General features: G+C 44.9%; 1 protein-coding gene across 1 annotated transcript; it reads left to right on the forward strand.

The window, feature by feature from the left end:
* Window positions 1-672: 672 nt before the first annotated feature.
* On the forward strand, window positions 673-16036 carry PLA2G1B (phospholipase A2 group IB; the record flags this gene model as incomplete). Its single annotated transcript, XM_082354087.1, has 4 exons — window positions 673-7659; window positions 10287-10446; window positions 10941-11068; window positions 15918-16036. The coding sequence occupies exons 1-4, from the start codon at window positions 7437-7439 to the stop codon at window positions 16034-16036; spliced, it is 630 nt and encodes a 209-aa protein (XP_082210213.1). The 5' UTR covers window positions 673-7436.
* Window positions 16037-21934: the final 5898 nt, after the last annotated feature.

Below are 21934 nucleotides of genomic sequence, written 5' to 3' on the forward strand. Positions count from 1 at the left end.
ATGGCAGGGCTGAGGCCCCCCCACCAGCCGCCGTCGTCCCCCCTCTCTGTGTCCTCTCCCCCAGGTCTGAGGCTGGGGTCCTAAGCTCCCTTCCCCATTTTAGTCCCTGCCCGTGAAAACCCCCTTTGGAGAGTTAATTGTCTGTGTGAGGTGCTTAACCTATTAGCCCTGAGAACACAAAGCAATAATCTTTGTTACTGAGATGCGCGGCTGTTTGTGTTTTTTTGGGTTTTTTTTTCTTTGTTTTTTTAAATGTTTCCTAATAAAAGAGAAGCTGCATTTTATTGGTTTTTATTTTTAATTTTCTACACGTTTGAGCTGAGTCATAAGAGACTTAGCTTCCCTCTCCTCCCCTTCCTGTGATTCCCCCACCCCACTGGGCCCATCCATGGGCTCAGGGCCCTGGAATTCCGTTTTCTGATTTGTTTGGGAAATTTTTTAAAAAGATGTTACACGGTGTTTCGAAGCCAGCAAGTTACCACCCTCCGGTGTCTCTTCTCTCCACATCTGTAACTTCTTTTTCCAGGTTTTATTTTCAGTTTTAAATTCCTAATAAATTATTTGAAAACGGGTCTGAGCTTGTGAGTGTCGTGCATCTCTCTGTGCGTTCAGGTCTAGGTACCCCAACGATACCCTGTTTTCCCTTAACTTCTCCTATTTTCCTCCTGGAATAATCTTCACTTTCCACTCGACCCAGCTCCCATCTCCAACTTCTTGATCAGCCTCAAAAGCTTAGTGTTGATGATGAGATACCACTTCACACCCATTAGGATGGCCATCATCAAAAAAACAGAAAATAACAAATGTTGGTGAGGATGTGGAGAAATCGGAACCCCTGTGCCTTGCTAGTAGGAATGTAAAATGGCACAGCTACTATGGAAGATAGTTTGGTGGTTCTTCAAAAAGCTAAACGTTGAATTACGATCCAGCAATTCCACTCCTGGGTATACACCCAAAGGAATTGAAAGCAGGGACTCAGATACTTGTACACCAATGTTCATAGCAGCATTATTCACAATAGCCAAAAGGTGGAAACAATCCAAGTATCCATCAACAGATGAATGGATAAACATGGTCTTTCCATACAGTGGAATATTATTCAGCCATAAAAAGGAATGAAGTACTGATACATGCTACAACATGGATGAACCTTGAAGAATTATGCTAAATGAAAGAAGCCAGACACAAAAGGACAAATATTGTATGATTCCACACATTTGAGGTACCTAGAATTGGCAAATTCATAGAGACAGAATGGGAGTAGGGAGTTATTCCTTAGTGGTTACAGAGTTTCTGTTTGGGATAATGAAAATGTTTTATAAATAGGTAGTGCACAACATTGTGAATATAATTAATGCCACTGATTGTACACTGAAAAGTAACAAATTGGTGAGGGGCTGTAAAAAAATGGTAAATTTTGTTATGTATATTTTACCACTTTTTTTTTTTTAAGCTTAGCATCGGACCCCTTGCTCTGGTTTGCCTTTAACTCAGAGAATCCTAAGAGGGTAAGGTGGGAAAAGCAGCTCAGGTGGAGGTGGATATCGCCAAATGGTTAGATGTGGGGTTTCCAACACCTGGCTCCTCCCCTTCCTCTCTGAGCTTCCTCTGCCTCTCTGAGCCTCAATTTCCTCATCTATTAAAGGGAATGATAAGCCAGACATAAAAGGCCACGTATTATAAGATTCCATTTATATGAAATATCCAGGAGCCATAGAGTTAGAAAACAGATTTGTTGGGGCTGGAGGGAGGGAGGCAATGGGGAGTAAATGCTTAATGGTTAAGGGATTTCCTCTGGGGTGATGGAAATATTTTGGAACTAGAGGCGGTGGTGGCACGACATTGTGGATGTGCTAAAAGCCACTGAATGGCTCATTTTCTAAAAAATTATTAATTAATTTATTTTTGGCTGGGTTGGGTCTTCGTTGCTGCGCGTGGGCTTTCTCTAGTTGCGGCAAGCGGGGGCTACTCTTGGTTGCGGTGCGCGGGCTTCTCATTGCGGTGGCTTCTCTTGTTACAGAGCACGGGACTCTAGGCACGCGGGCTTCAGCAGGTGTGGCTCGCGGGCTCTAGAGCGCAGGCTCAGTAGTTGTGGCGCACCGACTTAGTTACTCCGCAGCATGTGGTATCTTCCTGGAGCAGGGCTCGAACCTGTGTCCCCTGCGTTGGCAGGCGGATTCTTAACCACTGCACCACCAGGGAGGTCCCAATTGCTCACTTTTAAATGGTTATTTTTATGTTATGGGAATTTCACCTCAAAAAATTTAAAAAGAGAACCATAAGAGTAACTCGGGTGGTTGTTAATTAAACGGGGAGGGCTGACAGGATTCAACACCAGGCAAGGCACAAAGTAACTGGTTGGTAAACAGTAGCTGCTATTAATCCCAGGCTGCCCCAGGTGCCTGGAAATGCATAATTGGGGCTCAGCAATGGCTGCCCCCTCCCGAGTGGGACTGACAGCTGCGGCTCACACACTGCGGTTCCCTTAGTGTCTACTGTGCACAAGTCACTCTAAGGCACTGAGAGGATGACCAACTTGTCCTACTTTGCTGGGGACTTTTCTGGTTTGAAAACAGGAAGCGGTGTATCCCAAGAACCCTTCCGTCCCTGGAAGAAAAACAGAACGATTAGTCACCTGAAGGCACTGACTTCATTTGGGTTTGTAGTGGGGCGTCAAGTTCTGCTGAGATCTGAAAGAAGAGTAAGAATTAACTAGGCAAGGCTGGGGGCGGGAGGGGGCGGAGGAGCATACCAGGAGGAGACACCAGCAGGGGCAAAAGCCTTGAAATGGGAGGAAGCATGAGGACGTCAAACAAGGAGCTGAGAGAAGGTCCATTGCGTCTAGAGAAGAGGGTATCCCACCCCACTACAGGCCAGGAGGTAGGTAGGGGCAGAGCAGACTGGGCCTCTAGGCTGGTTTTGTTTCTTATATAAGAGCTGCTGGGAAGGTGTGAAGGGTTTTAGGCAATGGGATGGGAGAGTGATGACATGATATAATCAGGTTTGCATTTGAAAAGGTCATTAGCCTATACAATAGGGAACAGATTTGAGGGACGCCATTGTGGAGGGGAGCACAGAGACACTAAGGAGACTGCTGCAACCATCTGGGCAAGAGATGCTGGGGCAAGGACCAGGGTGTTGGAAGTTGAAAGAAGGGTGTGGCTTGAGAGCTGGACTTGGAATGGGACTGGATGGGGAAAGGGGTGAGGAGAGGGAGTATTGGGGAGAGTTCCTGGGTTTCTGAAGACCTGGACTCTGAAGAAGGTCAGTTTTCTCGGTGGTTGAGCTCAGTTTGAGAAATATTCTCAGCTGAGCTCAGACGCAACTGGAGACAGAGATGGTGTGATAAGAGGAGGGATGAGAATAAGCCCCTTAGGGTGACTCCAGCCAAATTGAACCCAGACCAGTGTTACCTAAAGCCTTCTGGGAACCTCCCAACAGCCACATACTGGGCTCAGTGCCGGACTAAGAGTCAGGAACACGTAGGTTCAAATCCTATCTCCACCACTTTCCAGCTGTGTGACTTTGAGTAAGTTACTTAAGCACTCTGAAACTGTTTCATCATCTGTAAAAAGGGGAAGATGATGATAACAATAACTATGCCAGAAGATGGTTGTTAGGCTGAAAAACAACATGACACTCTTAGCACAGGGCTGAGCACATAGACGCACTCAGCAAATGGTAGCTGGTAGCTGCGTTGGGGAAGCAAGAGCCGTGTCCTCCAGGGGCCGAGCAGGTGTGACCTTGCTGGAGTGTGGGTATGTCGCCACCTGAAGGAGTCAAGAAGCTATACTTAGCTGTTCTTTCCACTGGAGAGTGTGTTTTTCCCAGGCTGGGAGAAGCTGCACCGTACACACCTGTGCACGGGGCAGCAGTGGGTCACGGTACAGAGTATAGGGGCCTGGTGGGCTACTCAGCGACCTGCCAGGTCCATTCCTCTGCCACCTCTGTGTCTCCTGCAGAGGTTTGGATTGTAACATTTGGCACATCTCTTTCCAGGGGGAGAGGGTTCCAGTAGTGGCCTGACCCCTCTCCCACCAGGTGCTTTGCCTAAGCCCTGGCATAAATCGCACATGGGAATTTGTCCAGCCTGCCCTTGTGGAAGGCCTCTAGCTGGCTGGGGGAGGGGGAGAGAAGGAGGGAAGCAGGCAGGACTAAACCTCCTTCTGCTCCAGGGGCCTTTGGCACTCCCACCTGCTACTACAGTTCCCTGTCATGGGGTGATATTGTGGTATCATAAGCAGCAGATCCAACTCACATCTTGGTCCTGCTGTGTGATATTGGGGCAGTCACTTAACCTCTCTGAGCCTCCATCATTTCTGTAAAGTGGAGTTTGTCATTGGACCTACCTCAGAGGTCTATGCCAGGTTCTTAGCATGCGACCTGGACTAGTTAATGGCCAGTAAATGGTAGTTAATACTATTAGCCTTAGAGGACTTTGTAGCACCAGCTAGTTCTCCTTCCTCAGACCACCCCCAACAGGAGCAGTGCCTGTTCCTCTGTTTTGTTCTCACCCCAAAGAACCCCACATAAGAGGAACTTAGCATTTTGCTGGCCATGCCTCCCCTTTCCTTGGGCAGCCTTCACTCATTCTGGGGGCTGAAGAGGCAGAACCATTTGTCAGGCTGATGTTGGGTCCCGAGCGAACCCTGTTCTTTCTCCAGAAGCTCTCACAGGCCTCCTCCCCACACCTCTGGGCCGGCACTGGGACAGGTGCTATGCTATCCTGAGCAGCGTTGTCCAATAGAACCTTCTGTGATGACGGAGACATTCTATATTTGCACTGTCCAAAACAGCAGCCCCTGGCTACATGTAGCTATTGAACACTGGAAATGTGGCTGGTGGGACAGAGAAACTGATTTTCAATATTATTTGATAGTAATGAATTTAAATAGCTACTTGTGGCTAATGGCTACCATATTGGACAGTTGTAGAATATCTACAGGCAAGTATGAAGAGACGGGTGGCATGAACCCTGGGTCCAATAGGGGCTGAGTCAGGCCCAAGCAAATAAATCACTTCCCCTTTCTGGGCCTTAGTTTCCCCCATCTGCCTACTAAATGTTGTTTCAGTGTTACTGATTAGCTGAAGGACGTTTCCTGGGGCTCCTGGATTTGGGATGAAACAGGGAAGCCCTTCCAGATGGATTTCTTCTTTCTTGGCTCCAGTGCATGCTCAAGGAAAAAGTACAGAGAGCTGGAATCTGGGGTGCGTGCATGAGCAGAGGTCACAGGGTCAGAATTACCGATTCTGCTCTGACTCACATACGACATAACCTCGCCCAAGGCGGAGGGAAGTGGCTCAGTGGGAAGAGGCAGGTGTGGGTTCAAGTCTTGGCATGGCCATTTCCAGCTCCACCCCAGGTTGAACCTCATCTAGAAGTTCTCATCTGGAAAGTGTCCTCATCTGGAAAGTGTCCAAGATGCATCCCAAGACAAGAGATGATCAAACCTAACACAGCCATTGGATGAAAATGACACTTTACCTCTGTGATCTTCCTTCCCCAAACCCATTAACCAATCCCCAGTCTTATCATGAGAAAAACATCAGACAAATTCCAATAGAGGGGCATGCTATGATACACCTGACCAGTAGCCCTCCAAACTCCCCAGGTCCTCAACAACAGGCAGTCTGAGAAATTGCCATGGCCCAGAGGGGCCTAAGGAGACAACTTAATATAATGTGCTATCTTGGATTGGATCCTGGAACAGAACAAGAACATTTGGTAAAAACTAAGGAAATCTGAATAAGCTATGGACCTGAGTTTATTAACATTATTTTTGATAATGATAATATATCAATATTGGTTCACTAATCATAACAAAGTACCATACTAATGTAAGATAGTAATAACAGGTGAAACTATAGGTGAGGCTGTGGCGGGGTGGGGGCAGGCGGCAGGAGGGCATGAGGGAATTCTCTGCTCAAGAAAAATAAGTAAATGAATAGATAAATAAATGAAAATAAAACAATAGGGTCTCCGTAACTCACAGGGTTGTTGCAGAGACCACATAAGAACCAAATGGGAGGGGCTTCCCTGGTGGTGCAGTGGTTGAGAGTCCGCCTGACAATGCAGGGGACACGGGTTCGAGCCCTGGTCTGGGAGGATCCCACATGCCGCGGAGCAACTGGGCCCGTGAGCCACAGCTACTGAGCCTGCGCATCTGGAGCCTGTGCTCCGCAACAAGAGAGGCCGCGACAGTGAGAGGCCCGCACACGGCGATGAAGAGTGGGCCCCGCTCGCCGCAACTAGAGGAAGCCCACGCACAGAAACGAAGACCCAACACAGACAAAAAAAAAAAAAAAAAAACGCACCATAATGGGGGCGGTATGGGAGTGCAGAGGAAGGACGGGGCGGTGGGGAGGGGAATGGTAGTTTAAAAAAAAAAAAAAAAGAACCAAATGGGAGAGCACCAAGTAAACCAATTATAAAATATTGTATATTATGTGAAATATCCAGAATAGGTAAATCTATAGAGACAGAAAGCAGATCAGTGGTTGCTGAGGGCTGGGGGAAGGTGACTGCTAATGAGGACAGGGTTTCCTTTGGGAAGAATGAAAATCTTCTAGAGTTAGGCAGAGATGGTCGTTGCACAACTCTGTGAATGTACTACATGCCACTGAATTTTTCACTTTAAATATAAAATGGAGGACTTCCCTGGCAGTCCTGTGGTTAAGACTCCCTCTGCGCTCCCACTGCAGAGGACGCAGGTTCGATTCCTGGTCGGAGAACTAAGATCCCACGTGCCACGTGGTGCGGCCAAATAAATAAGTAAATAAAATTTTAAAATAAAATGGTTAATATTATAATAAATAACGGTATATAAATAAATAATAATAAAGTCTTACAATGTGAATTTCACCTAAAAATGTTATTTAGACCTTTGATATGACAATTCTAAAACCCTTTTTATTCTACAAGTCAGATCCAAGCCTTTAGAATTCCAAAGCCCAGGGTTTTCTTACAAGCCCACTGTGGGGAATGGGGAGAAGGGAATGGTATTGATGTAGTGGGGAAAAAATTAAATGTGTGCCTTAGAACCAGACATACCTAAGTTTGAGCCCCTGCTTTGCCATTTGCTAGCTGTGTGACCTGAGGCAAGTTGCTTCACCTCTCTGAACCTGTTTCCTCATCAGCAAAGTGCATAATTGATGGGAACCATTCAACAAGACCCACAGCCCAGACTCAAGCACATGAGAGGACATGGAGGCAACCGTCACTTCCTTCCCATCCCCCTTCTCCCGGTTGTTCAATGGGGTTGACAGCTTTGCCACACACACACCGCCCCCCCCATATACACACACATACACACAAATGATGAAGCTGGGCTGAGTGCAAAGGGGTGGGTGTGAGGGTCAAGATTCCAAGATGTGCACCTCCAGAAATAATCCCCTTCGGTCAAAAGCACTGATGACAAATATGTACACTACTTCCAATGCCCCCCGGCTGCCAGGGCTTGCTTGTTGTTCAGGAATATTTCTGCAACAGACAGACTCAAGGCCAACCCAGAGTCAGCAGGGAGCAAAGCAAACACTACAGTCTTATCTTGGGGCGGTGGGGCAGCTATAAGAAGGGAGGCCATGGTGACATCAGTCTCTTCTCTTGCTCACCAACTGACAACAGGATGAAACTCCTCGTGTTGGCTGCTCTGCTCACAGGTAGGCGAGTCCCCCCAGCTCCACCCCTTCCTGAGCTGAGATCTCTCTCCTCTGCAATGGGGCCCACAGTTCACAAGGCTGGCCAGACCTGGAGTCTTTTTCAGGGCTCACCGTGAGGCTTAAGAGGTCCCATATTGGGGTCCCCTCAGATCCCCCCCGCAGCTGGCACCCTTTCAACCTTCAGGTCTGAACTCAGATGACCCATCTCAGAAAGGCTAACCCCTTCCATTCAAGCTAAGAGAGCCCCCTCTCCTTTTCCCCTACCATATGGCCTCGGTACAAGGTCTTCTCAACGCCTGTTCTTTGCCTGCAGTGTGTCTGTTGTTGATTCATTTCTTTCTTTATCCCACACCCACACCTAAGCATGGGCTCCATGGGAGCAGGAATAGTGCTGTTTGCACTACTTATTGAATAAACGAATAGAATCAGAATTCACTAGAATTCAAATCCCACCCCATTCAGCCATTGTTCATTCATTCACTAAACATTGATGATATCACAGCCTCTAAGGTATCAGGCTCAGGGTTGAGACTGGGGACTCAGAGATGAACGAGCCATGCTCCCCGTCCGAGGAGCACGCACGCCCGCGCACACACACGAGCAGGAGCTTTGTGCAGGTCTGGCCTCTGCAAAGAGCAGAGCTGGCTGGATCAGAGAGAAAGAAAGCGGAGGGAAGTAGAAGGGGGGGTCTGGAGATGGGCCAAGGTAGCCAGGCCACTCCCGTCTGAGCAGCCTCCAGGCTCTGCTCCTGGACGCAGCCTCTGTGGGCTGCCACCGTGGAGGCTGCTCTTGGGGGAGAACGACCAGCTGCCGCCCTTCCTTCGCCCTGGAGCTTAAGCACGTGGAGCAGCTTCAGTGTCCACAGCAGATCAAGCACAGGAAGGGCCTGGTATGGGGCAAAGAGATGACACTGATGGCCGATTGGATAGTATCCCCAAATCACTTAGCGCCATCTTCTCTTTAGGGCACCAAATCTCACAGGTAGGGCTCTACACAGGAGGTAAAGAGGTCCTGCTTCCAAGTCGGCTGTTCCAAGCCTTGTGCTTGATTTGGGCAAACACTCAGCTAGAGGCTGACTTTGAAAACTTACCTAATAGATAATTATTGAGTATCTACTATGTGCCAGGCACTTTTAAAAATTCACATATTGGGACTTCTCTGGTGGCGCAGTGATTAAGAATCTGCCTGCCAATGCAAGCGACATGGGTGTGAGCTCTGGTCCGGGAAGATCCCACATGCTGCGGAACAACTAAGCCAAATAAATAAGTAAATAAATAAAGAATTACTTTAAAAAAAAACCACATATTGATGATTTCATTCATGTAACTCTTCATATATTTATTGAGTGCTTCCTTTGTGTCAGGCCCTGGGGAATAAAATCCATGAGGCCTGTCCTTGAGGAGTTTATGGTCCTATGAGAGGGAGGCATTAAATAGAGGGATACAGATTGTTCGAGGTACTATAAAGAACATGAAGAAAAGTGGTAGCAGAGGGGCCACTGAGCTTGAGTGGTCAAAGCACCTCTTTGAAGAGGTAGCATTTAAACCAAGATGTTCCAGCCTTTTGAAAATTGAGCTGACCAGTGTGCCGGGCAGAGGGAAGAGGAGGTGCATGGGTCCCGGGGCAGAAAAGAGGTCGTCCTGTTCCCTGTTGAGAACAGAGGCCACACAGGCCTCTCACTATTCCTTACATTCCTGTCCCCTCCAACCCTGTCATTCCCCCACCCAACCCTCCGTTTAGATTCCCCTGCCCTACACCAATTTTTCCACCTTCTAACACAATATCCGATTTCCTTATTTATTACTTTTATTGCTTATTTTCTCCCCAACTAGGACATAAACACAATGAGGTTATAGATTTTTTTATTTGCTCAGTGAGGTATCTCCAGCTCCCAGGGCAGTGACTAGCACATAGTAGGTGCTCAATAAATATTTGCTGGATAAATAACAGGGATAGTTTTAAACTATCATATGTTCACACAAAAACTAGTACACAAATATTCATAGCAGCATTATTCATAATAGCCAAAAAGTAGAAACAACCCAAATGTCCATCAAGTGATGAATGGCTAAAAAAAATGTGGTCTATCTACACAGTGGAACATTATTCAGCCATAAAATGGAATGAAGTACTGATACATGTTATAACAAGGATGAACCTCAAATCGTTATGTGAAGTGAAAGAAGCCAGTCACAAAAGGCCATATATTGTATGATTCCATTTATACAAAGCGTTCAGCATAGGGAAATCCATAGAAACTGAAAGCAGATTAGTCGTTGCCAGAAGGGAGGGGGGAAAGGGGAGCGATTGTTAATGGGTACTGAGTATTCTTTTGGGGGTGATGAAAATGTTCTGGAATTAGTAGTGATTGCTGCACAACTCTGTGAATATGTTAAAAACCACTGAATTGTACACTTTGGTTAAAATGGTGAGTTTTATGTTTTGTGAGCTGTTAAGAAAATTCCTATTCACTTTACCAGGTTCCTGTATCCAGCTCTTTTCAGGGAGGCGGCTGGCCGGGGTCAGGGGGACGGCGTGGGGTCTGAGAGAGCAAGCAGGCAGTGGGGTCCCTGGGGCGCCGGCAGCCAACCAGGACGTATCTGAACTCTGGCTGTGTCTTCCTGCAGTGGGCGCTGCCCAGAGCGGCATCAGCCCGCGGGCGTTATGGCAGTTCCGCGGCATGATCAAGTGCGCGATGCCCAGCAGTAAACCCTTGATGGATTTCAACAACTACGGCTGCTATTGTGGCCTGGGTGGATCAGGGACCCCTGTGGATGAACTGGACACGTGAGTTGATCTGCCGGGAGAGTATTCCTGGGATGGGAGGAGGGCACAAGCCAAAGATCTCACGAGGCACAGAAAGGAGATTTGCCTATTTGCTGAAGATAACACACGTTCACCTCATATAAACTAGAAAAGCCTGAATCCAATGCTCCCTGTCGGGGATGGAAAGCAGGTCGGGGATGGAAAGTAGTGGGCGCTGCTGCCCTCTAGTGGCAGGACTTTGCAACACAAAACAACACTGCAAGGGTTCAGTCTTCTGCAATGGTGAAACCCTCACTGCATCTTCAGAATACAGGCTTGTACTGTATTCCTGAAACCATTTTAAAATCTCCTTCAGTAAACGTGAGAAAAGGACTTAATTTTTTCAAGCCGCAGGACCAGTACCTCTCAGAGCAGGTCAGCTAAAACATCCCCACCTGTTCCTGAGGGAGCAGGTTCAGGCTGACCTGCTGCCCTACCCCTGCTCCTGCCTCAGCTCTGTCCCTCCCCCTCTCCAGGTGCTGCCAGACACACGACAACTGCTACCTAGAAGCCAAGAAACTAGACAGCTGTACATTCCTCCTGGACAATCCCTACACCGAAAGATACTCATACTCGTGTTCTAACACTGAGATCACCTGCAACAGTAGGTTTACCCCCTTGTTGGCTCAAAGGCCCTCAGTAGGCATGGGGAGAAATAATTGTAATGATAGTCACCACTGATTGATCATTTTCTTGGTGCTGGGCAGCGTCTCCTTTAATCCTCGAAACAACCCTATGGGATAGGTACTATATATTATCCCCCTTTTGCAGATGAGGAAACTGAGGCTCAGAAGGCTGAGCTAATTGCCCAAGGGCACACAGCCCATAAATGGTGGTGTTTTGTTTTTTACATAATTTTTTTAAATTTATTTATTTTATTTATTTATTTTTGGCTGCATTGGGTCTTCGTTGCTGTGTGTAGGCTTTCTCTAGTTGCGGCAAGTGGGCGCTACTCTTTGTTGCGGTGCGCGGGCTTCTCATTGCAGTGGCTTCTCTTGTTGCAGAGCACAGGCTCTAGGCACGCGGGCTTCAGTAGTTGTACCGCGTGGGCTCAGTAGTTGTGGCTCCCGGGCTCTAGAGAGCAGGCTCAGTAGTTGCGGCGCATGGGCTTAGCTGCTCTGCGGCATGTGGGATCTTCCCAGACCAGGGCTCAAACCGTGTCCCCTGCATTGGCAGGTGGATTCTTAACCACTGCACCACCAGGGAAGCCCCGGTGTTTGGTTTTTGCACATAGGTCTATATGACTCCAAAACCTCTGCTTTTAACTGCCATGCCATACTGCTTCATTGTTTCATAAAAAGAGCTAAGAACTAGCACATATCAGGATTTCATCGCATGCCAGGTACTAGGCAAGGTGTGTATATGAGATAGGTTTTATTAAGCCCATTTTACAGTTTAGGAAGCTGAGGTTCAAAAATAGTCACTTGCCCCAAATCACACAACTTATGAGTGGTAGGGCCAGCATTTGAACTCAGTTGCTTCTGATTTTAAAGGCTCTGGTCTTAACCACTAAGTTATGCAGCGCTCATGGTGAAATGTGTCTCTTCATGAAGGCGGTTCTGAAAAGCAGACAATTCAGAGAGGTGTAGGGTATTGTCGTGTGAGACCAGCATTCTGAATTTTCATTGCCCTTCATTTTGCACTCACAGATACATCCCACTTTTTAAAAAACGTACCAACAACACTGGAATAACCATAATCCAACTCCCCAAGTGCCAAGAAAAAAATTACCTGGCATCTCATCATCCTAATAAATAAATGGTTTCATGCCTCTGTGTTCCTTTTCACCCTTATCTTTGGAATAAGGCTTATGTCATTTTAACTTGGCTAGGCATGTGCCCATCTCAAGTCCTTTGCTTCTTCTGCATGAAACACTTCCCACCAGATATCTGATTGAGTCACTCCCTCTTTCTAGATCTTTCTTTAGATGTTGTTTTCTCAGTGAGGTCTTCCCTCAACATGTTCTTTTATTTATTTTTTGTTTTTTGGCTGGGCGCCGCGCCCGACCAGGGATCGAACCCAGGCCCCCTGCAATGGAAGCTCGGGGTCCTAACCACTGGACCGCCAGTGAATTCCCTCAACGTGTTCTTTTAAATTGCAAACACACTCCCTCCATCTCTCCAGCATTATCCTTTTTCTCTCTGCTTTATTTTCTCCACAGAATTTCTGAACGGCTGATATATTTATGTTATTTCTTCATTTGCTATCTCTCCAATAGAAAGTAGGATTCACAGGGACAGGGATTGTTGTCTGTTTTCTTCATTGCTGTATCCCCAGAATCTAGAGCAGAGCCTGGCATCCTGCTGGATGTAAATGTTTGATGAATGCACAGTCTAGATACAATCTTGCATTCTGCATTTTCTCCCTTATTGCCATGTTATGACCATGTTTCCATATTGTTTCATAGTCTTCATTGTTACTTCTTTCATCGCTGCATAAAATAGCTTAATTTGCTTACACAGTCTCCTGGTAACAGAGATTTTGGTTGTGCTCCACTTCAGAAAGCCAAATACATGGGAAATCATATTTTTGCACAGCAACTTGATCAGCAAGAGTTTCTTCCTATGGATTCTGGACTCCTTTACGAATTTGATGAAAGCTATAGACACTCTCCCCAGGAGAAACACACACACACACACCCCACATTTTTGCAAATAATTATTTTTAACTGCAACTGCCTTCTCCCCCCAAAAGCAGGTCAAGAAGCCTGCAGCAGAAGATGTTTATTCACATGATTAACAAGAACTTGCTACATACACACTATTATATATAAAATAGACAACAAGGACCTACTGTATAGCACAGGGAACTATATTCAATATCTTGTAATAACCTATAATGGAAAATAATCTGAAAAAGAATATATATATGTATAACTGAATCACTTTTGCTGTACATCTGAAGCTAACACAACATTGTAAATCAACTATACTTCAATAAAAAAATTAAAAGAAAAAAACAATAACTCACTAAATAATTATTTCATTATGCACACTTCATAATCTAGTTAAGCACTAATTTATGCTTTAATGGAGTGGGTGAGGAAAACATTCATGATTTTTAAGAGAAAGGAGCAGACAGAAACAAAACCTTAATAAGATTATTGAAGGTAAGCAGATATACATAATTAAATTATGGATAATAAAACTGAAATTTATTTTTTGCATTTTTTGCATTTTTTTAACATCTTTATTGGGGTATAATTGCTTTACAATGTTGTGTTAGTTTCTGTTGTATAACAAAGTGAATCAGCTATCTGTATACATATATCTCCATATCCCCTCCCTTTTGCGTCCCCTCCTACCCTCCCTATCCCACCCCTCTGGGTGGTCACAAAGCACTGAGCTGATCTCCCTGTGCTATGCAGCTGCTTCCCACTAGCTATCTATTTTACATTTGGTAGTGTATATAAGTCCATGCCACTCTCTCACTTCGTCCCAGCTTACCCTTCCCCCTCCCCGTGTCCTCAAGCCCATTCTCTACGTCTGCGTCTTTATTCCTGTTCTGCCCCTAGGTTCTTCAGAACCCTTTTTTGTTTTGTTTTTTTTTTTTAGATTCCATATATATGTGTTAGCATATGGTATTTGTTTGTCTCTTTCTGACTAACTTCACTCTGTATGACAGACTCTAGGTCCATCCACCTCACTACAAATAACTCAATTTCGTTTCTTTTTATGGCTGAGTAATATTCCATTGTATATATGTGCCACATCTTCTTTATCCATTCATCTGTTGATGGACACTTAGTTTGCTTCCATGTCCTGGCTATTGTAAATAGTGTTGCAATGAACATTGTGGTACATGTCTCTTTTTGGATTCTGGTTTTCTCAGGGTATATGCCCAGTAGTGGGATTGCTGGGTCACATGGTAGTTCTATTTTTAGTTTTTTAAGGAACCTCCATACTGTTCTCCATAGTAGCTGTATCAATTTACATTCCCACTAACAGTGCAAGAGGGTTCCCTTTTCTCCACACCCTCTCCAGCATTTATTGTTTGCAGATTTTTTGATGATGGCCATTCTGACTGGTGTGAGGTGATACCTCATTGTAGTTTTGATTTGCATTTCTCTAATGATTAGTGATGTTGAACATCCTTTCATGTGTTTGTTGGCAATCTGTATATCTTCTTTGGAGAAATGTCTATTTAGGTCTTCTGCCCGTTTTTGGATTGGGTTGTTTGTTTTTTTGATATTGAGCTGCATGAGCTGCTTGTATATTTTGGAGATTAATCCTTTGTCAGTTGCTTCGTTTGCAAATATTTTCTCCCATTCTGCGGGTTGTCTTTTTGTCTTGTTTATGGTTTCCTTTGCTGTGCAAAAGTTTTTAAGTTTCATTAGGTCCCATTCGTTTATTTTGGTTTTTATTTCCATGAAATGTATTTTAAATGTTATTTTTGTTGTTTCTTTTGGTTACAAAAGTAAACAAGGTCAAAGTAATGTAATTTCAAATTCTACAGTAATGTATGTCATGGAAAGAAGAAGGCACCTATAATCCTAATACCCAAGATAACCAGTTAGATGTATTGCCCTTCAAATTTTTTTGGCATATACTATGTATTCTTTCCCTTTAATAAAATATCTTGGGGGCTTCCCTGGTGGCGCAGTGGTTGAGAATCTGCCTGCCAATGCAGGGGACACGGGTTCGAGCCCTGGTCTGGGAAGATCCCACATGCCACGGAGCAACTAAGCCCGTGAGCCACAGCTACTGAGCCTGCGCGTCTGGAGCCTGTGCTCCGCAACAAGAGAGGCCTCGATAGTGAGAGTCCCGCACATCGCGATGAAGAGTGGCCCCCGCTTGCCGCAACTAGAGAAAGCCCTCGCACAGAAACGAAGACCCAGCACAGCCAAAAAATTAATTAATTAATTAATTAATTTTAAAAAAGTGAAATTCTTTAAAAAAATATATCTTGGAAACATTTCCGCATATAGACATAATTATTTTAAATGTATAATATTGTATTTTAAGGCCATTCTGTAATTTTTAAAATACGCACTTTAGAGAAATTGGCTTATGAAACTTCACTAAGTTGAAATGTACAATACTTTGCTGCCTTGAGTATATGTCATAGTATTTTCCATACGGTTTGCAATTGCTTGCCTATGTTATCAGAGTTCTGTGGTTATACGGGTTTTAAAAGCAGTGAGTACATTTAGAGGTGTGAAATAGACAGAACTTTCCAAAAAGCAGCTATCACACCTAGGATCACCAGATAAAACAGGCTGCCCAGTTAAATTTGGTTTTCAGATAGACAAGAAATGATTTTTTTAGTCTGTGTCCCAAATATTACATTCATTGTTGATCTGAAATTCCAGTATTTTTATTTGCTTTATCTGTCAACCCTAAATTTGCACCAGTGGAATGGCCACCAGGTCATTTCAGTTAATTCTTCCTGCCCCTGGATTGTACAAAGCATGAACCGCCTTGGCTCAGTCTTCTGTTCTTGCCCTTTTCCAGGCAAAAACGACGCCTGTGAGGCCTTCATCTGCAACTGTGACCGCACTGCTGCCATCTGCTTCTCAAAGGTCCCGTACAACAAGGAGCACAAGGACCTGGACACCGAGAAGTACTGTTAGGGCTGAGTATCGTCCCAGGAAATTGTGATTCCCTACCTGCCCCATGGCTTTCACCTTACACCATGCCCTCCAATAAAGTATCTTGTTGAAAGGCCTCCCATTTGGAGATTCTTTTATTCTCTATCTACTGAACACGACTAAATCACTTCCTGGTCCTTTGTGAGCATCATTCCTTCTAGCCTTGGAAGTTGAATTAGAGGGATATTTCTAGGAAGTGAGTACCATGAGATTTTAATAATGATTAACAACCACTGATAATTTACTCTGTGCCAGAACTGTGTGTCTCTAAATTCCATGGACAGCCCTATAAGATTTTTTTTAATTAATTTATTTTTTATTTATTTATTTTTGGCTGTGTTGGGTCTTTGCTGCTGTGCACGGGCTTTCTCTAGTTGCAGTGAGCAGGGGCTAGTCTTCGTTGCGGTGCGCGGGCCTCTCATTGTGGTGGCTTCTCTTGTTGCGGAGCACGGGCTCTAGGCACGTGGGCTTCAGTAGTTGTGGCACGTGGGCTCAGTAATTGTGGCTCGCAGGCTCTAGAGTGCAGACTCATTAGTTGTGGTACACGGGCTTAGTTGCTCCAAGGCATGTGGGATCTTCCCGGACCAGGGCTCAAACCCGTGTCCCCTGTCTTGGCAGGCGGATTCTTAACCACTGCGCCACCAGTAAAGTCCAGCCCTATAAGATTTAGACACTATTAGCAAATCCTATTTTTCTAAGCTGAACTTCAATAGGCCAGGTCACCTGCCCACCAAGATTCATCTCGTAAGTAGCAAAGAAGGGATCTGAACCCAGCAAGTCCAACAGAACACACGCTCTTAACCATGACCCTGCCCTGCCTGAAGTGGTGGGCTCCTCAGTTTGAGTCAAATCTCACCCCCTTATTTCTCTGCCTCCGTTTCCAACTGCGTTAAACATTTTTTCCTATAACTCCTTTCTAAACCCTTCAAAGCCTTCACCGCACTCTACAAGCTGATTTTTACACTGTAGTCATGAAATATAATTAACAATAACAGCTTCTACATCTTGAGCACCTACCACATATCACTGTGCTAAGGGCTTTCCGTGTCTCATCTCATTAAGCATTCAAACCAGCTCTGTGAGATCGATGTTATTGCCCCCATTTTATGGATGAGGAACTAAAAACTCAGAGAAATCACTTGCCTGAGATCACACAAATGGCAGAGTCACGATTTGACCAGATCTGTCTGCTTGGCAATGCCTGAGTTCTTAACCACTTAAGTCACTCGGCCAAGTTTCTCTACAAAGGTTTATGACTGCACTGGTACTGAAATTCACCAGAAAGAGTGGGGAGGGACACAGAGGGAACTGAATTGGAAAAGCAAAAAGATGAGAAAGGACGATGTGGACTATGAGAAGCCATCACTGAGCAGTTTTAAACCACTGGAGGCTCCGGGGTGTATGGTGGGCAGTAAAGGAGTGTGTGCAGATTTGTCTTTTGGCCCAATTTCTCCTTCATTTCATTCATCCATTCAATGAATATTTATTGAATACTCTCTCTGGGCCAGACACAGTACAAAATGCTGAGGACACAATGTATTTGGGACTGGCCTGAAGACAATGATTTATTGTTAGTAGCTGCCTTCAGTTTAGTCTTCTCTGAAACTTTTTTTTCTTGCTGTCAAACTGGCATATGCTACATAACATATGCTCTATGTTATATGCTATGCTCTATGCTCCAGACTGTGCCAAGCATTTGGCACAATTACCTCATCATCCTCACAACAGCTCTATAGTTGAAGGTATTATTACCTCCCCATTTTACAGATGAGGAAACTGGCTCAAAAAGGCAAGTGATTTGTCAAAGGCCACCCTTTCATAGATGGGATAGCTGATATTGGAATCCAAACCTGGATAATTTAGAGGAAAAGTGCCATCACACCATGAATTTGCTGAAGGCAGAATGAGCTGTCTTAATCACTTTTGTATCCCTATCTGCCTGGTACTGTCCTTGATACATGCGGCAGTCAATAAATAATTGCTGAATGAAGTGTTGGTCATTAGCTCTCAGGACCTTTTGGCAGGCAAGAACGGGACTATTGTCAAATGCAAATTCATCAAACCTAGGTAGAATGGCTAGTCTATACGTACTGTGCTACAGTATGATTGCAAGGGATACACAATTAAGTTAGACCTGGCCTCATCCTTCAAAGAACTGGAAAGGTTATAAACGTCCTTCTTCTATGAAAGGAAACTGCAAGCCCCTGTTTAGGTGGGAAAAAAATGTTTTTTTTTCTTTTTTTTTTTTTTTTTTGGTTGCGTTGGGTCTTAGTTGTGGCATACAAGCTCTTAGTTGCGGCATGCATGTGGGATCTAGTACTGGGCCAGGGATCAAACCCGGGCCCCTTGCATTGGGAGCCCGCAGAGTCTTAACCACTGCGCCACCAGGGAAGTCCCGAAAAATAAGATTTTAGGGGACTGTTGCTTATTCCTATTTTTTTCGGTTGATAAACAACAGAGAAGAGAGTCACCCAAGTACTCCAACTGGGCTCTAAAAATATCCTTTTACGTAAAAACCTACCTCTTTTTATCATCCCAAGTGTTGGGGGAGAGAGAACAAATTCCTTTAACGATCTTTAATGAGCATCTGCGGGGTGCTCACTACAGGAAACAGAATACGGGAAACACTGGTACAGTAGCTGGGATGATTTAAATGAATAAAATGGACCGAGAGTAATGCAATGTCGGGATTACGTACATGCCAGAAGCCACAGTATCTTTACAGTGCTTAGCACATCACACATGCTCATTAAGTAATTGTTCAACGAAGGTACAGCATCGCACAACGATTTTCCGCAGGCGAGGAAAAACCGCGTTGCCTTATTTATCTTTTCGGGTCACGTGACCGTGCGCACCCAATCCTGTCAATTCGCTGGCCACACCCCAGGGACGGAGTATTATGGAGTGGGAAATATGATTGGGTATCTTTTGGGCACGTGGCTCTCGGTTCCTCTTTTCTATTGGTGAACAGCGGCCCAGTCCCCAGCCTACCTCCGCGCCTCCCAGGCTCAGGCCCCGCCCCTCTCACGCTCTTTAGGAGGCGGGGGTGGGGGGGGGGAGGAGGAGAGTCAGCGCAGGCGCAGTGGTTGGCGTCCTCGGAAGGTGGGAGCTGGTGCGGTCTTCTCCAGAATCCGGCAGGAAGGACAGAGTGGGCGAGTCAAGTGTGAAAAGACAGTGACCTCCTGTGCGTGTGACGTTGGGGTCAACTTTCCTACCGTGCGCGTCCCTCTCTGGGTCTCTCATTCCCTGCACACACGCACCTCTTCCCCCAGCTCCCTCTACTAGTTTCCGGCTGGTAACTCCTCCGCTTCATTCATCCTGGGGAGGCACCGAGGGGACCAGGAAAGTGGGGTGAAGGAAATCAAAATGGGGCGAAAAGGAGGAATGGCCAAGGAGAGAAGCGAGTAAATTTCGGACGAGCCAAAGGCCTCTGGGGCGTCCCAAGTTCTCACTTGAGTCCCCACCCCCGCCTTCGAGAGAAAAAGAAAAGGTGAAGGAATTTGCAGTTCTGACCATGTTTTTGCTTTTGCTGTTGCCTCCGTTTGGAATGATCTCCCTCTCCCTGCTTGGTGATTGCCTGTTCATATTTTAGGACCTAACTGGGGTCACTCTGAAAGTTTCTTGAGCCTTGCCCTTCTTCCTTCTCAAAGTACAGTTGCTTAGTTACCCCACGGAATTTCGAGAACATTCAAAAGAGAGAGCGAGTTCAAAACTGGACTGGCTTTGATTACTGGCCTGGTCACTTTAGGTGACCTTGGGCAAGTTACATAAGGTCTGTGAGCTTCAGGATCCTCATCTTTCAAAAGAAATAACAGTGCGTGGATCTTAGGGTTGTGGGAATAAGGTGAGTAAATGCGTTGTAAAATGCTTCCTACAGTGCTTGTTGTAAATGTTCAATAAATACTATTTCCGAAACAGAAGGAAGGATACTCTTTTTTAACTTTTTGAATGAAAGAGGCTTTAAATTCTATAGTGCTTTACAATTTTCAAAAGTTTCATACACGATTTCATATAATCCCATCATAACTCCCCACCCCTATATTGCCCTTCCCCCCTTCCCTCTCCCTACTGGTAACCACTCGTTTCTTCTCTATATCTGTGAGTCTGCTTCTTTGTTTTATTGACTAGTTTGTTGTATTTTTTAGATTCCACATATGTGATATCATACAGGTTTTGTCTTTCTCTGACTTATTTCACTTAGCATAATGCCCTCCAAGTTCATCCATGTTGCTGCAAATGGCAAAATTTTGTTCTTTTTTATGGCTGAGTAGTATTCCATTGTATATTTATACCACATCTTCTTTATCCATTCATCTGTTGATGGACACAGGTTGCTTACATACCTTGGCAATTGTAAATAATGCTGCTGTGAACATTGGGGTGCATGTATCTTTTCGAATTAGTGCTTTTGTTTCTTTCCAATATATACTCAGGAGTGGAATTGCTGGGTCATATGGTAGTTCTATTTTTAGTTTTTTGAGAAATCTCCATACTGTTTTCCACAGTGGCTGCACCAATTTACATTCCCACCAGTAGTATAGAAGGCTTGTTTTCTGGAAGAATATGCTTTATTTTCTTTAGAAAGGCTTTATTACATCAAGCAAAGCTTGGCTTTTGTAATTTTTTTTAAGACGAACAGGTACACAAAAAGGAAAAGTGGCTCTGGGGAAGATCCGAGTGAGTCTACTCAAAGGAATACTCAATAGGAGACAAAGGTTTGGCAGGTAGGATGGCTTCCCCTCCCACATCCTAGTGATAATGGCTGACATCTGCTTACTCTGTCAGGCACTGTGCTGTGAGCTACACATGCATCATTACTTTGTTTAGTCTTCGTAACCACCCAATTGGGTAGCTCCTATTATCCTCATTTATAGAGACTGAAGTTTAGATAAAACAACTTGCCCAAGTTCACCTAACTACTAAGTAGCAAGACAGGGTTGGAAATCCAAGTCTGTCTATTTTCTAAAAGTTTCAATGCTGTGCTATATTCCTTTTCTAATAAATCGAGAAGAAAAAAAACAACACTCTGCTTTCTTGGATGAGTTTAATTTTTTTTTCTTCATTAAGTGGAATTGATCTATTTTGTGACATAGAAATTATGGAAACAATCTGGATCTCAGAGCACCGTCTTGAATCTCAACAAGAATAATATATCTGGAATTAACTATTATAGCTGGTGGCAACCTTTGCTATTCCTCAGAGCAAGGTGACCAACTCATCTTTGTTTTAGCACTGCAAGTCCTACATCAGGAAAACCCCTCAGTACTGGGCAATCTGGGATGGCTGGTCACCCTACCTAGGAGTGTCGAATTTCCTATCCGTCCTGACTTTGATCCTCTCAGGAAACATTTGGCATTCACTGAAGACTGACCTTTATGCATGTCCAGGCATCTCATGTGGGATTAACTCATTAAGTGAGCTGACATGTTGTAAAATACTTTGCACAATGCTTGGGATGTAGTGTGTTCAACAAATGCTATTATTTTATTTCTTATTATTTATTTTTTGGCTGCACCACATAGCACATGGGATCTTAGTTCCCCGACCAGTGATCAAACCCGTGCCCCCTGCTGTGGAAGCACAGAGTCTTAACCACTGGACCACCAGGGAAGTCCCAACAAATGCTGTTATTTAAGGGAGAACTGAGAGGATATTCAATTTATGACAGCATGAAAGAAGGAATATGAGTTAGTGGGAAGGAGATTCGAGTATTCTGTACTTGTTTGCCTTCATGACTTGTACTTACTAAAACTGTGATAGCAGAGCAGTTGTGGAAGCAACAAGGAAGGATATGACTGAGAGTCACAGCCAAAGCTGGGCTTATGCAGTTACAACCATGTAACCAGGGCAGTGAAAGCTGATAGCACCCGCTAGTAGAAG

The sequence above is a fragment of the Balaenoptera borealis genome (genome assembly GCF_965194805.1).
Source record: "Balaenoptera borealis genome assembly, chromosome: 14".
Classification (NCBI taxonomy): domain Eukaryota; kingdom Metazoa; phylum Chordata; class Mammalia; order Artiodactyla; family Balaenopteridae; genus Balaenoptera; species Balaenoptera borealis.